The sequence below is a fragment of the Saimiri boliviensis genome, chromosome 2, assembly GCF_048565385.1.
Source record: "Saimiri boliviensis isolate mSaiBol1 chromosome 2, mSaiBol1.pri, whole genome shotgun sequence".
Lineage (NCBI taxonomy): Eukaryota > Metazoa > Chordata > Mammalia > Primates > Cebidae > Saimiri > Saimiri boliviensis.
The window spans coordinates 70,207,376-70,222,978 of record NC_133450.1 but is presented as its reverse complement, the minus strand read 5'-3'; the positions used below and the strand labels follow the sequence as shown (position 1 = coordinate 70,222,978).

The window sequence follows — 15,603 nt, the reverse complement described above, 5'->3', positions numbered from 1 at the left end:
CAAAAATCAGACCCCTCCCTCTAGAAAGAGTAGAGCTGACCCTTGTGCAACGCAGGGGTTAGGGGTGCCAGCCTCTTGCACAGTTGAAAATTTAAGTCTAACTTTTGAATCCCCCAAAATGTAACTGCTAATAGCTACCAGCCTTGCTGGTAACATAACGTTGATTAACACGTACCTTGTACGTTGTATGTATTATATTCTCACAATAAAGTAAGCTAGAGAAAAGAAAATGTTACTAAGGAAATCACAAGAAAGAGAAAATATATTTCCTGTTTATGCAGCAGAAGTGGGTCGTCATAAAGGTCTTCATCCTTATCATCCCCATGTTGAGTAGGCTGAGGAGGAGGAGGAAGAGGAGGGGTTGGTCTTGCTGTGTCAAGGGTGGCAGGGACAGATGATAATCTGTGTGTGAGGGACCCACACAGTTCAAATCTGTTCAAGGGTCGCCTGCATTTTCTGTGTCATTCCATTCCAATTATGTACAAAACTCTAGAAAATGCAAATGAATCTACAGGGACAGTCAGCAGATCAGTGGTTGCTGGGACAGGGTGTGGCTGGGAGGTGGGAATTACAAAGCCAGCCAGGGAGCTTTCCGGGGAGGCAGGTGTGTTCATTTTATAGATGGGTGTTGGCTTTATAGGTGTATGTGCTAAAACTTATCAAATTGTGCAGTCGAAATATGTGCATTGTCTTGTTTATCAATTACACCCCCAATAAGGTGGTTTAAAATAATGGCAGCGCCAATCTCCAGCTGATCAGTCAGGAAGATGAACCTGCCATGCCCCTCTTCCTGCCACGCCCCTCTTCCTGCCACGCCCCTCTTCAGGCAGCTCCTATGGTTCGTGCCAGCAGCATGAACAGTGACACAAAGCATCGTGGTGGAAAGGCCGGCTCCCGGTCTAACTCTATCCCTCACCCTGCCAGGCTACCCAGAGCCTCTGTCTTCTCATTGAGAAATAGGAGCAATAACAGGACCTACATCCAAGGTATAAGAAATAGAAGAAAGACAATATAAGAAAATCGTGTCAAATGCTTAGTAAACATGTCATAAGTGGCAGCAGGCACAAGGCTTTGTGGGGGCCCAAATAAAGGAGTAGTCACTTCTACAGAGGGAGTAGAGGCTGAAAGGATTTCTCCCCTGCTCCTGCAGTGGGTGTGAGCTGGAAAAGAGACAGAGAAGAGTCAGCCAGGAGCAGGTGTGGAGGGGTGGATGGGGCAGAGCAGAGCAAGGACTCTCCAGGCACAACTAGCAGACTGTGGCACCTGGACTCTCACGTTCTAGAAACAGGCACAGTGTGGTGTAGCCAGTGTGCAGGGCAGGGAGTGCCCTGGCTAGTTAGGACCATAGGGCTGGCAGGAGGCACCATCCTTGAGGGTCCAAGGGACACTGACTTTATCCTTCAGGCTGGGGGCTCTCACCTTTGGGTGTCAGAGGGATTTCTCTGGACACCACGAGTTTCACATGAAGTTTTAAAATGTGCGTGCAATAAAAACAAAAAAGTTTAAACCCTCCATTTTGGCACAGTCCTTTTCAATGGAAACACATGCTCTTCTAGTAGAAAGCTGTCATTTCTCAAGTCTGAGTTGATAAGAGTACAGTCCGATTATACGTTCTTGAGCAGACACGATTTTGCTTTAAAGGATCAGTCCATGAGCCGCTGGGGTTTAGGGCCGAGGAGGACCGTGCAGAAGTGTGTGTGGTCATTCCTTGTTTGCTGCTCTCTCAGGCTGCCGTACAGATGGCCCAGGAGCAGGGAGATGTCCAGGCAGTTGGGGCCAGCCGGCCAGGTAGGTCTATGGGGTTCAGGAAGGGTCCCTCTGTAAGGGAAGACTCCTGCCTGAGAAGAAGGTATGAGGCATTGCGGGAGAGGGGGAGGCCTGGCACCTCAACTCCCAGGGCCAAGAAGACCTTGGGAGAGGGGGTGGGGGACGGCCTGGGGGACATGAGTCAGCACCGGGCTGTCGGGCGCTGGGTGGGTCACTGGGGAAGATGCAGGCAGGTGCAGGGACCAGGGATCAGACATCCTGGCTGGCTCTGCCTCACTGGCCCAGATCTTCTTGGGGGTGATGGGGGCCTGGGGGCTGGCTGAGTACCTGGGATTAGCCTGGCCCAAGAGCAGATGGGAGCTCTCCTCAGGGGCCGGGGCCCTGCAGATTTCATCTATGGGCACTGTGAAGTGTGTTTCCACTGCAAGGCATGGGGTCGGCGAAGGGCTGCTTCCTAGGGGCTTCCAGAAGGGAGGAATCCATCCTCCCTTTTGCCTGGCATTGTGCGGTTGAGCTGATGAGGGGTGGTGGCGGTGCGATGTACCCCTTAAGTGCAGGCTGCTGTCTGCAGCTCCGTCCCTCCTGATCCTTGTCCCAAATCAGACTCTGCTGGTCCTCAGGGGTGAGGTGGGCGCTGAGCTCGACAGGGGAGGTGAAGTGGGGGAAAGGAGAGAGGAGGGGATGGGTGTTTATAGTCCAGCGGGATCCAGGCTGAGGCTGACATCTGCGCAGAAGCGGTCGTGGCGGTGCCAGTCATTCAGGGAAGGCTTCCTGGAAGAGGAACCATCTGAGCTGAGTCTGTGGGGATACTGGGTATCCTAGAGGGAGTGATATAAGGGGAGAGGGAGAGGAGACAGCCTGGTGAGGGCAGAGGGGAAAACCACTGGGCATTTCAGCAATCCTGGGAGGTCTAGGGGCTGTGGGGCAGGGGTGGCCATTGGAAGGTGGGGTTGCAGAGCTCCTGGTACCTGTAGTTTAGGGCACCCCATCCTTGGTCAGGGAGCAGCCAACTGCCTCAGTTTACCTTCAGGGCGTCTGAGGAATGTGTGTGTTCTCACCCTCAGGTGAATGTCTCAGGTCTGTTGATTAAACAGAAGCCACCACAGGGGTGGGTCCGGGGAAGCTGTGTGAAGTGAAGCCCATTGGAATTTGGGGAGGGAGGCAGTACCCCCGCCTCACTCTGTGCTTCTCCGAGAGGAAGAAGCCTGCTCCGCTCTTCAGAAACAGAAGTGACAGATGCAGTGGAGGCATGAAAGGCAGGGGTTCTTTGGGCTTTCCTTGCTTTCTGATTTCTAATCTTGGCCCACATTGACTCAAGCCTAATAGCACCCAGCCCCAACCGCACCCCCCGCCCCCACTGTGTGGATGAATTTGCCAAATACACACTCATGCCCACAGTTAGAATCATCCGTTTTTGTCTACAGGCGCCTGAGACATCCTCCAGCCCATGGTTCTCAAAGCGGGGTCCTGGAGCAGAAGTGTCAATGTTACCCAAATCCTCATTAGAAATGCAAGTTCTCAGCCCCCACTTTTATAAATTGGGGGTGGGGTCCAGCCATCTGTGGTTTAAAAAGCAGCCAGGCGACTCTGAGGCAGGCTCCAGTGTGAGAGCCACTGAGTGAATCCACCGCTCCTCAAAGGATTTTGGTTTTAATTCACAACTCTCAGTGAAATACATTCCACATTTATACGTACGTAATGTATCTCTCAAACAAGCAAGTCTCACAAAACAGTATTTATCCTTCGTCCATGAGAGGCACTGAGATATTTTTCATTCTGTTCTATTTTCTTTCCTTACAAAGCACTTGTGATCAAGACCCCTGAGTTGATTTCACAACCCAGGCATAAGTCACACGCACAGTGTGAAACGCCAGTGCCAACCCGGCTGCGTTGACTGGCCTGTCCACATCACACCAGTGGCCCGTGGCTGTCGTGTTCCAGCCAGGCTAGGGCTGTGCCCTGGTACCCTGCCCAGCGCTCTCCGACCTGCGGCAGACGGCCAGTGCCCTGCCTGCCTGCCCTCTAACCGGCTCCACCCACACTGCCAGCAGACCCTGTCCCTCTGTGGCCAGGCCTCCCCTCAGGGCCCACCTCGAACCTCCCAGGAGCCCTCCCCTTCGGAGCCTCTGATTGGAGCTTGAGCCAATCACATCTGGTCCCTAGAGCTGAGGCCCCACCCCTTGGAGCCACCTGCCCTGCCCTAGGAACTTACTTCTGCAGCAGCCTGGCCTTCATTCCTACCACGGCTGGGGACCTCTTTGTACCTTGCACACTTTGCCCCCTCCGCTCCGTTCCATTTCCCTCTTAGTTGCCCCGGTGCCCTCCCTCCCCTCTCAAACACCTGTATTTGTGTGTTGCCAAGGCCAGCACTTGCCAGGTAGAAATCCTGGCATCCTCCAGACTGTGCCCAGGGAACTTGGGTTTCATTCATTGAGACTGGAAATGTGTTTTATGGTCAGAGTATCTGTGGAAGGAGGTGCATCAGAGAGCAGCTGGCTTTCCCTACCAGGCACTACTGGTCTGTAATGGTGGGGCTGACTTAAGATGGTTTGGGACCTCTTGCCTCCAAAACAGTCCCTGGCCAGTGCCCTTTGTAGATGTAATTGTAGAGTGGATGTCACAAGCCCTTCTAAGGCGGTGTTGTTCACAACCCCTTCTTGTGTAGCCGGTAGAGAGAGGGCGGTGTGGCTCTGCAGCATGCGTGGCTTTGGTACAGTCCCTTAACCTGCCACTCCTCTGTCTGCGCACCTCTAAGACGGAATGAAGACCGGTAATTGCTCCTCACGTTGGATTAGCTGCCTTGCAGGGTTGCTGTAAGATTCAATGAGAAAACGCTCGGGCTCCATCATTGACTTCCTATCCTTTCATTCCCATGCTTTCTTCTGAGAATCACCCTCTGCCAGTGCCACAGAGGAGAGGATTGCCAAGGCCTGTCCTCTTGGTGAAAAACCTCCTCTGCGGTAAATAAACAAAACGACATTCCCAGAATCCACTGGAAAAAAGCTTTGGGATTAAAACCAGCTGTAGCTCAGTTCCTGAAATTCCATCCAAGCGTAAGAGAGCAGAGGGAGAGAGGATAAGGGTGGGAATGTGTGTGGCAGGGCAGGAATGAGTCACAGGCCAGCGGAGTGAGTCACGGCAAGTGAACACGCCTGTGCCAGGACTCTGGGTCAGCTTGTGGTGGTGGCCCCGGCCAGCTTGACAGAGCATGGGCACTAGGCTATAACTGCTAATGGGGCCTGGCATGGGAGCTGGGGTTGACTCGGGTCTGAATCCCAGTGCCTTCTGGGTTCCAGGGCAGACTGTCAGTGGGCAGCTGGGTTGGTACAGGGCTGGAGTGAGTGGGCACGGTGTGACTGAGGCTGCCTGGCAGCTGGGGGTGCTCCGTGGTTGTCCTAAACTCTAGATTCTTGAGCTACAGCTCGAGATAGATTCCTGCCCTGGAGTTACCTTCCTGGAACTCGGCAGCTCCCAGTGGGGTTCTGGGCAGGACAGGGAGGGCCGTGGAAGCTGTGTGGCACCAGGGCAAAACTTTAGGCTCAGGTCATCGTTGGTTCAAGTCTTGCCTGTGCTACTTAGCATCCCAGTGAATTTGCGCGGCATTGTTAGTATCATAAACCTGTTTTCTCAGCTGTAAAGTAGGGATAATATGAATGTCTTGTGGATCTATGTAGGATAAGTGAGTTAGAGCTATAAACCTTTCCTCGTACAGTCAGGCACATGCAGAACACAGGGGAAATGTTGGCTTTTACTGTTATTGATGGACCTGGGCCCACCACTTTTTAGCCTGGACCCACCACTTTTTAGCAGGCTGTTCGCTTCTCCGAGTCTCAGTTTCCCTCTTTGTAAAATGGGACAAATAATGCCCACCACATGACAGTCACTCCCTGAAACTGACATTGTCCCTTTCTTTGCTTGGGAGCACTCCTAAAACATGATTGTGGGATTGTGTTAAGTCCCAAGCAGGGTTCTTGGAGCCTCTGGATCACTGAATGACAAGAAGAATTACACTGTTTTAAAATTCCCAGATAATTTTAATTTATTTACTTATTTGTTTATTTATTTTGAGACGGAGTCTCGCTGTCCCCCAGGCTAAAGTACAATGGCCCAATCTCATCTCACTGCACCCTCCACCTCCTGGCTCAAGTGATTCTCCTTCCTCAGCCTCTCAAGTAGTAGCTGGGATTACAGGCGCATGACATCACGTCCGGCTAATTTTTGTATTTTTAGTAGACAACATGGTTTCATCATGGTGGCCAGGTTGGTCTCAAACTCCTGACCTCAGGTGATCTGCCCGCCTTGGCATTCCAAAGTGTTGGGATTACAGGTGTGAGCCACTGCGCCTGGCCCCAGAGAATTTTAAAAACTGCTGTTAGAATGTCGAAGGGATTGAGCCAGGGGTCAGAACCTGATCCTTATGCGGCATCAGCCCCTCACCAGTGGCATTGCAAAGCCAAGGAGGGGCCCCACCCAGCACCCAGAGCTTTGAAGAACTGGAGAAGGAGAAGGGAGGGAGAGAGGTCTGTGCCCAGCGACCCCCAGGGCACAGGGCTGTCAGCCCCAGTTGGCACGTGCTGAGCTGGCAGGTGAACCGTGCCAGGCGTTTTCTTCAGTGTCAGTATCCTGCCCTTCCTGCCAGGCTGGTCCCCCAGAGACCAAATTGCAGCTTGGCCAGTTGCTTTCAGGCCTGGAATCAGGGCAAAGGGAGCTGGTGTCCAGATGGACATTCACCTTACCTGAGGGACCACAGGTGCAGCCTGGCCTGGGGGCCCACACATCTATTTCTCCCTGTCCTCTGCTCTGCCCTGGGTCACAGGAGGGCTCACCTCCTGCAGGCTGCATTGTCGGGGCTCCCCTATACTGGCTTCTGGCGGGACCAAGGGTAAGTAGTCGGCTGGGGGTTTCTCTGACAGCCTCTCTGCCCTGGGTGACATCTGCAGCAGCTGTATTTCCTTCGGGGCTCTAGTTCCTGCTGCTCAGTGGCCCCCAGCACGGGTCTGGTACTATATGACGTCGTCTCCCCACCTTATCTCTCCAGCCTAGGGCCTGATCTCGGCTGCCTTTTGTCTCTTTACAGCTTCTCAGCTCCTCCTCCGCATTATACCCTCCTGCTTCGTAGCTGGACTTGGAGGGGCTTTACTCTGCTGATTGGACCTTGAGTCACACAGCGTTGCTTTCCTCCCAGGGGAAGTTCTGTTGTGCCCCATGGTAGGTGAAGTTCAACTTTATTTTGGAGGCAGTATGGTCCACTGAGAAGAATCTAGGGCTTCAGAATCCAGTAGAACAAGGTTCAGATCTCAGTGCCCTTGCGAGTATCTCCACGCCCTGGGCCAGTGACTGTAGTCTGTGCATTCTTATCTGGGGTTGTGGAAGGTGACAGCCGCTCCTGGGCCCTGAGCACCTATTACTGACCGGGAGCTCCCCACACCCGCCTCAGTCGGGGCCTGCAGCATTCTAAGAGGTAGATGCTGCTGCTGTGCCTGGGCTTGTGGGGGAGGAGACTGCCCCGGCCCCCAGCTAATGGGCCACGGTGCCCAGCTGAGAGGAAGCTCGGCTGCTTCTCCTCTGCTGCTCCTCAGATGGGCGGGGGCTTCTCTCAGACCAGGAGGCCAGGAGGCTTAAACGGGGTGGCTTTTGGACAAGAGCCTCATGTGGCATGTGCATGTCATTAGTTCATGAGTGTTAGCACCTTGTCTTGCGTGTGGCTTTTTTTTTTTTCCAGTCCGCGTCACGTTTTCCGGTATCCCTGAGTCAACCACATACTTCTTTATGACTTTTCAGCTTCTTCAGAGTGCTCTGAGCTTTCTCTAGGACTCAAATTAAGATGTCCCATTTTGAGAAGGTGGCCCAGGCCTGGAGCTCAGATTCTGGAAGCTTCCTGTCCTCGGCCAAAGTGCATCCTTGCAGCCCGTTCCTGGGGAGGCTGTCTCCCGCTGTGCCTGCAGGCCTTGTCCACCTCTGGCGGACTGGCTGGTCTTCCAGGCCCATGGCTTTTGAGGCAGGTTCTGTGTTCTGAGCATGGGCTCGGTCTCAAGCCTGCCTCATCACCTGTCCCAGCTCGGGGGTTTCCGTCATGAAGGAAAAAAAAATCACTTCTCTTCCGCTGTCATTTGTGATAACCACATGGACGCTGAAACCCAAACCCAAGACTGTTTCCTTTCTGTCTCCTCCCTACACCAGCGCCAGCCGGAACCAGAAAGGGTCAGTACCCTCGCGGCCAGCCCTCTCACTGACTCAGTGGGGACAGCTCAGAGACATGCCCAGAGCCCCACTTCCCCGCCTCCTGCAGCCACACCCCAGGGATGTCCCCAGGCAGGGCTTGAAAACAGAAACTACTTTTTTTTTTTTTTTTTTTTTTTTTTTTTTTTTTTTTTTTTTTACCCCTAAGCACGTTTCTTTTGCAATGTTGTTTGGAAAATGCATGGTTTCTTAATTTTTTAAATACTTTCTCCATTTAACCAGTCCGGAGATGAAAGTTCTCCCCTCGCAGAGAAGCACGCTGGCTGTGCTCACTCCTGCAACCTTTCCTTCTTGTCCTTGGCCATGTGCATCTGCCTCTCTGCAGTGACCCCAGCCTCAGCCCTCCGAGTACAGGGCGCTTCCCTCCTCCACCCACCCTGGCCTGGAGCTGGCTCCTACCCTCCCCCCTCCAGTGCCTAACCCTTGCCCCCTCCAGTGCCCTCAGCAAGCAGTGCCTCCCAGCCATCTTCCTCGAGCCAGGTGACAACCACTCCTTTGAGGTTCCCTGGCCCTGTTCTGTCTTAAGGCTCATGTTTGCCTTGCTGTAGCTGCCTTATCCCCGCCCTCCACCCCACTGCGCTGGACTTGGAGCCTCTCAAGGCCAGGGTCGTACTGGGTTTGTCTCCACATCCTCAGCTCTGCGCTCAGCAGCCACTTAGTGCACAGATCCATTAGCCTACCAGCCGGTAACCCAGTTCCTGCGCTCCCCCAACCCCAAGCTGGTGACACGGTTGCTGTCTGGGTGCAGGTTCCCAAGGAAGGAAAACCCTCCAGCCAACACCCGTGCGTTTGGTAAAAGGAACTATTTCCAAGCATAGTGTGTACGCCAGGCTCTGGGCAGGTATGTTTTTATTGTATTTTATTTTATTTTATTTTATTTTATTTTAGAGACAGGATCTCTCTCTGTCACCCAGGCTGTGGTACCGTGGTACCATCATAGCTCAATGCAGCCTGGACCTTCCAGAATTCAAGTGATCCTCCCACCTGGCTAATTTTTTTGTTTTTTGGTAGAGATGAGGTCTCACTGTGCTGCTCAGGCTGGTCCTGGCCTCAAGGGATTCTCCGGTGTCAGCCTCCCAAAGTGCTGGGATTACAGGTAGTGAGCCACTGTACTTGGCTGGGTTTTTTATTAATTAAATCTAGCTGTTATCCCCATTTTCCAGATGAGAAGATGGACACCCAGAGAGGTTAAGTGACCAGCCAGATGCCACACGGCTAGTGAGTCATAGGGTCTTAACCACTAGGATCAACCACCGGAGATAGGGGTTGGCCCACAACAGCCTATAGGCCAATGCCCTTGTGTCTGTTTTTATCTAGCCAGTGAGCTAAGAATGGTTCTGACATTTTTAAAGGGTTGTAAGAACAAGAAAGACTATGCGACAGGCACTGTATGTGGCCTGAGACAGCTACCTTCTACCTGACCCTTTCCAGGAAGAGTGTGCCCCTATACCCCTCCCAATGCACAGTGTCCCCAGACCGTTCTTCCTTGGAAGGGGTTCAGGGAGTGACTAGTGGCTGTACAATGGCCATGGGAAGCTGGCTTACCTCGGCCTGCCTTAGGAGGAGTGGTGATGCAGGAAGCGCTGCTCTAGGATGGCTGAGGACGGTCCTGCAGGCAGACAAAGGGAGCCAGGGCCCAGAGCAGTCTGGCTGGTCCCCAGGCCAGGCTTGGCCTGGCTTGCAGGGGTCATGGTAGCATCGACCCTCTCAACCCACAACCTCAGAGGTCCCTCAGAGACTCCCTGTTCAACACTCAGTGTGCAGTTGGGAAAGCTGAGGCCCAGAGAGGCAAAGGTACATGCCCAGGGCCAACGTCCAGATTCCAGGTTCAGGGCTTTCTCTCATCTTCCCCACCTCAGCCATACCTGGGCGTTTAGGTAGCCCCTACCTGTCTCCCGACCCAACACTGCAGGGGACTTCATCTGCTCATTTGTCCCTTCAGTCAACATTCATGAAGGGATGTCAGCTTGACTTGAGAGGCCTGGGGTGCAGCGGTCTGAGCTACGACCCTGAGCAGGCAGGCGGGGAGATTGGCTTGCACAGGAGAGCGTGGGGCTGGCCCGGGGCCCTGGGGTTCCTTACTAGACAGCGATTTGCTGGGCAGGGGACATGCTCCTCGGAGAGACAATGGGCTTGACTCTGGCAGAGGGGAGGCTACCGGCTGAGAATGGCACATCTGTCACTGGTAGTTTATGAGGAGGGATGCAGGAAGACACAGACTGGACACAGGGTGGCCTCGGGGCCAGTTGGAAGACTGTGCTGTGACAGATCTGTTAAGTGGGGCTGTGACCTGCTGGATTGTGTTTTAGAAAGTCCTGGCCGGGCACGGTGGCTCACACCTGTAATCCCAGCACTTTGGGAGGCTGAGGAGGATGGATCACCTGAGATCAGGAGTTCGAGACCAGGCCGGCCAATGTGGTGAAATACTGTCTCTACTAAAAATATAAAAATTAGCAGGGTGTGGTGGTGGGCACCTGTAATCCCAGCTACTCAGGAGGCTGAGGCAAGAGAATTGCTTGAACACAGGAGACAGAGGTTGCAGTGAGCCGACATGGTGCCACTGTACATCAGCCTGGGCAACAGAGTAGGAATCCATCTCAAAAAAAGAAAAGAAAAAAAAGGAAATCCCCCTGACTGCCGCTGGGAGGGATGGGAAGAGGACCAGGTGCTTTCATTCACCAGAGGACATGTTGCTGCCCTCTCTCTGAGGGAGGGTCTGGCAGTCCTCACCCACCCAGTCACCTCTCTGTCCCCAAGGCCTCCACCTTCACCCCTGGCTTCCACAAAGGGACCAGCCCATGAGGTTCCCTGGTGAGATTCCAGTGACGGGTGCCTGGGAAGAATGTCTCGTTAAATCAGTTATGGATGTCACTTGTTTGCTTTTTAATATTGGAAACTTTTTTTTTTTTTTTTGAGACAGAGTCTCACTCCATCACCCAGATGGAGTGCAAGCTCACTGCAGCTTCAGCCTCCTAGGTTCAAGTGATCCTCCCACCTCAGCCTCCCAAGTAGCTGGGACCACAGGCGTGCGACATCATGTGCAGCTAATTAATTTTTAAAAAATTATTTGTAGAGAGGATGTCTCACTATATTTGAGACCCAGTCTGGTCTCAAACTCCTGGGCTCAAGTGATCCTCTCACCTCACCCTCCCAAAGTGCTGGAATTATAGGCATGAGCCACGGTGCCGGCCCCAGATGTTTAAACTTTGTTGAGGGAACAGGCTCTCCTTTTGATTGGCAGTTAGAAGGCCTGGAGCAGAACTCCTCCCTGGGGTCCATGGACCGACAGGGGCCTCCAACTAGAATTCGGGAGCCTATGAACCTGGATAGGAAGCTAGCTACGTCCTCACGGCTGCGCACCTCTGACTGAGAGTATTTCCTTCAATTATGCGTGAAGCAAAGCCAAAGCGAAGCCCTCTCTCGTATTCACAGTGCCTGGAGCTTTGTCACATGTAATTTTGGGTCGCATTCACAGTCATTGCAGATATCTTGAAATGTCATTTATGCTCAGCACTATTTCAAAATTACAGTAGCTATTAGGCCTGCTGTTAAATCTTGTGATTTAATGTGTTAAAAGAGAGGCAAGTGAGGGTTCATATCTCATGAAATTTGATTTTTAGTATTTGGTAACTAGGTTTTCACATGATTCACTTCCTTTGTAATTCTTTGCATTCGATTCTTGGCATTTAAAGCCCTTACTCTGAGGTGCGGCTCACGGAAAAGTGGCCCGGCTTGCAGCTCATCCACCTGCAGCCACACGTGTGTTCATCACGCAGCTTCCTCATCCTCTGAGAGCTTCTTTAGAGTAAGATAGCATCTGCTGTCTGATTATGTGATGCTGTGGTCGCAGCATCAGGCCTGGCTCTTTGCATGTGCTTAAGTCCTATGTTTCCTTGAACTGAGGCAAAATAGAATTGGCCAAGAGGAGGCTCAGGTTTCCTGAACTTGACCTGCAGCCTCGCCCAGCCCACAGTTTGGTTGATCCGAAGCACCCTGCCTGCTCCACCCTACTGGGTCCCCGGGTTGCATCTGCTGTACCCTCCTGACACCAACCACTGAGCCTCACAGGCCATGGGCATTGCCAAGAAGAAGGGTGCTCTAAAGCCTCGCTGCCTCTTGGTGATCAGAGCTGCGATTCCCCACCGTCCTGTCATCTGAGACCCGTCTCTGCCCCTCCCATTCCTTGCTTAATAACAACAAAAGCCGAGTTTTTGGAAATCAGTCAAGTCACACACTAGCCGAGAAATTGGAGCCACAACAGATCAATTTAAACGCTTGCACATCTGATGTGCTTTTCAAGCGAAGCATTCAAAGGCAGGGAGTGGCTACAGGGAACATATTAAGTTGTTAGAAAAAGATCAAAACAGCTCTGAAAGATAAACAACTCATTGGGAGAATCACAGGACGGGTTTCCAGAGCATAGCCTCTTGGCCACGCGCCTGCCCCTGGCCGGTCTGCCTCCTTTGGCCCAGCAGGTGTCTGATGGCCCCTTCCACTTCCTCCTTCTCTCTGGTGGGTTCTCCCTTCAAGCTTCCTCTGGCCCTGGGCAGGGCCTGGGGAGAGTGCCCAGGCTCCCAGTAGCTGCTCGTTGAGCTGATAGTAATTCCTTCAATTACACATGAGGCAAAGCCAAAGCGTAGCAAGCAGATGGCCTCACCAACTCATGACTGAAGACGATTTTTATTTTTAATCATGATGATTTTTACTGTGATGTAATAAAAATTGTAATGCGATGTAAATTCTAAGTGCCTAAGAAAAAACAAGGGAAAAAACCTTCCAAGGGCGATCCTACCCATCACAGACAATCATCCTCAACCAAGTGGCCTTCAAGGTCAGTGAGCCTCTTCCCCACATGCCAGGGAGAGAGAGAGGCCTGGGGGTGCTATGGGATGTGCTTAAAAGCCAGGCCTGGGAGAAGCTAAGGCCACTGCACACAGTGCTGGCTTGATAACATAGACCCTTTAATGGCAAGACTTCCCAGCCTTTTTCTGGAACATCTGGGCTCGAGGGATCCTCCTGCCTCAGCCTCCCAAAGTTTTGGAATTATAGGCATGAGCCACCATGCCCAGCCCCAGCCTTTTTCTATGAGTGTAGTTTTTGTTAATGTTTCATTTTGCTTTACTAGTTGTAGAGTTGTGACTACTTAATATATAATTTTGTCTCATTTTTTGGTATTGCCATTATATCCTAAAAATTCCCCGTCACAAATTCATTTTAAGCCTCCTTTTGCTGGCTGCATAATATTCTAAAGTGCAAGTGTACCTTAACTCACTTAAGTAATCCCCTATAATTGGGCACGTAGGTTGTTTCTGGTTTTGTTTTGCTGTTTTAAATAATGCTGTGTTGAGCTTTTCAATGCGTGAAACCTTATATCCATTCTGGGCTCATTCAACAGACAACATTGGGCTTACTCTGCACAAGGCATTGTGGGAGATTGGAGGATAAACCAGACACAATCTCTTTAAATAAAATGCAGACTCTAATGACTTTCAAAGGGGTTACACAATTGCTGTACGCAGACAGCTGAAACTGGAATGCCTGGGATCGATGAGGTTTTAAGAAAGTCACGGGAGAAAATCCAAGACTTTGCAGCATAGTCCAGGGGAAGTCAAGTGCACAGTTCGGCAAAGGGGTTCTCTGGCAGGTGCCATGTGCCAGCAGGCAGGTGTCACCTAGGGTTGGCTGGAAGCAGGTTGCATCTCAAGGGTTAAGTTCATTGTCAGTGGTTGCCAGGAGGGCTGCATGGAGGTCAGGGGGTGGGCAGCTCTGTGGGAAACTTTAGCAGCACCCACCCATGATCTCAGGCCAGTGAAGCAGTGGTGACTGCATGCACCTAACACGGCCATCCCCAGCCTGAGAGGTTCATCTCAGAGAGAGCTCACGGTTTGTGTCAGCTTGGCCCATGCCGGAAGCTGTGCTCCCTCTGCCATCCATTCAAATCAACATCGTTCTGGGTCCTGACATCTCAGACTGCAGGTTTGGAGATGCTCTTTTGGAGAGTGTGCAATCCAAATAGACAGACGAGAGATGCCTCTGAGCCCCAAGCTGGGAGAAGAGGAAGCGGGGAAGTGGGGAGGCCGAAGAGAAAGCTGTTTTCCAGGCTAGAGCCCTGGGCTGGCTCTCACAGAGAGCAGACCTGTTTTCCTTCCCTGCCTAATTGCAGTCTGACAGACACGCTCACCTCTGGCCGCATTGTCCAACTGGGGGCACCAGGAGGGTGTTGGTGGTGGGAGTGGGACTGTCCCAGGTGTCCTGCCGGGGACTCTCCACAGCCCCTGCACCCCTGCCTGTTGGCCTGATCTATGGCCCTTTCTTCAGCCCCTGCAGGTGCCATGACTCAGCAGCCCCAGGAGGACTTTGACAGGAGCGTGGAGGATGCCCAGGCATGGATGAAGGCTGTGCAGGATCAGCTGCAGGTCAATGACAACACGCAGGGGCCCCGCGCAGCCCTGGAAGCCAGGCTTCGGGAGACAGAGGTATGCAGAGGCGTGGCCTCCGATGGCCCCCATCCCACCCCTTCAGAACTCAGGTTTCCTGGCTGTTAAATGGCAAGGGTGGACCAGGCAGGTGCTTCTCAAACTCTGATGTGCACAGGGATCTCCTGGAGATTTTGTTTAAGTGCGGACTCTGATGGGGTCTATGGAGGTGAGACCTGAGACTTTGCTTTTGACAAGTTCCCAGTAATGCTGTTATTGCTGGTCCTCGGAACACACTCTGATGACAGGAAAGAGAGCCTGTCCTCTCACCCTCCTGTCCCTGAAGGGGGCACCTGTGCAGTCAGGTGGGTCCCCAGCCCTTGCTGGCCCAGGCCTGGCTTCCCACCCCTTCTCTGCTTCCGCCCAGCTGGGGTCCCTGCCAGATCTGGGTTGGCCACGGTCTTTTTCCAGAGGGGTGGGGAAGGGACTCTGTCCAGCAAGGAGTGACTTCCTGAGCTTCTCCAGAACCAGAGTCTGGCTTTACCCACCCCCTGGCACAAGTCCATGTAGCACCAAGTGCCGGTGCCCAGTGCCTGGCCTGGCATCGTGGTGCCCTGTCAGAGGGTGGGCTGCCCGAGGCCTGGGGACAAGAGGGAATAATGCTGAGCTAAGAGTCGGAAGCCCGAGTTATAGTCTCTGCTGATGCTAGATTGCTGTGTGACCTTGGTAAAGTCCCTGTTCCACTCTGGGCTTCGGTTTCTCCATCTACACATGGAGCGGTTGACTTACACACCTCTGGGGTCACCTCCATTTAGATATTCCATAATTCTAATTTATTACCCAACACTGGTTGCCCTGAGGGGAGGGCCTGCCTCCTCCTGCAGCAAACCCATCGCCCAGCCAGGCAGGAAGCAGTGATGACCCCACAGCTGGCTCCCTTGTGTTTCCTTTGTCTTCTGGATTCTGCTCATGGTATTGCACATACCTCATGCCCTTTCTGGAAGTGGACACTGGAAATTAAGAATCCGCATCGCCTTTTTCGAGTCAGCATTTGATTTCAGTGTCACCACAACATCTGGAGGCAGGAGCCATTGTCTACATTTTACAGTTGGGGAAATGGTGTCTCCTCGAATGGTGTCCTGTGACTGGAGAGCCCTCTCACCCACGTTCAAGCTGTCTT

General features: G+C 52.7%; 1 protein-coding gene across 11 annotated transcripts in view; it reads left to right on the top strand.

Annotated features, from left to right (window-relative positions):
- The window catches only part of SYNE3 (spectrin repeat containing nuclear envelope family member 3), a 103,155-nt gene that overhangs the window by 28,118 nt on the left and 59,434 nt on the right, over nt 1-15,603 (top strand). For 9 of the 11 annotated variants that reach the window (XM_074393562.1, XM_039469453.2, XM_074393561.1 and 6 more), the window contains one exon: nt 14,326-14,483. In XM_074393562.1, coding sequence (XP_074249663.1) covers nt 14,326-14,483 — 158 coding nt within the window. Of the gene's footprint in view, nt 1-1,997; nt 14,484-15,603 lie in introns of those variants that run through there. The other 2 variants (XM_074393565.1, XM_074393563.1) reach the window with 2 other exon arrangements.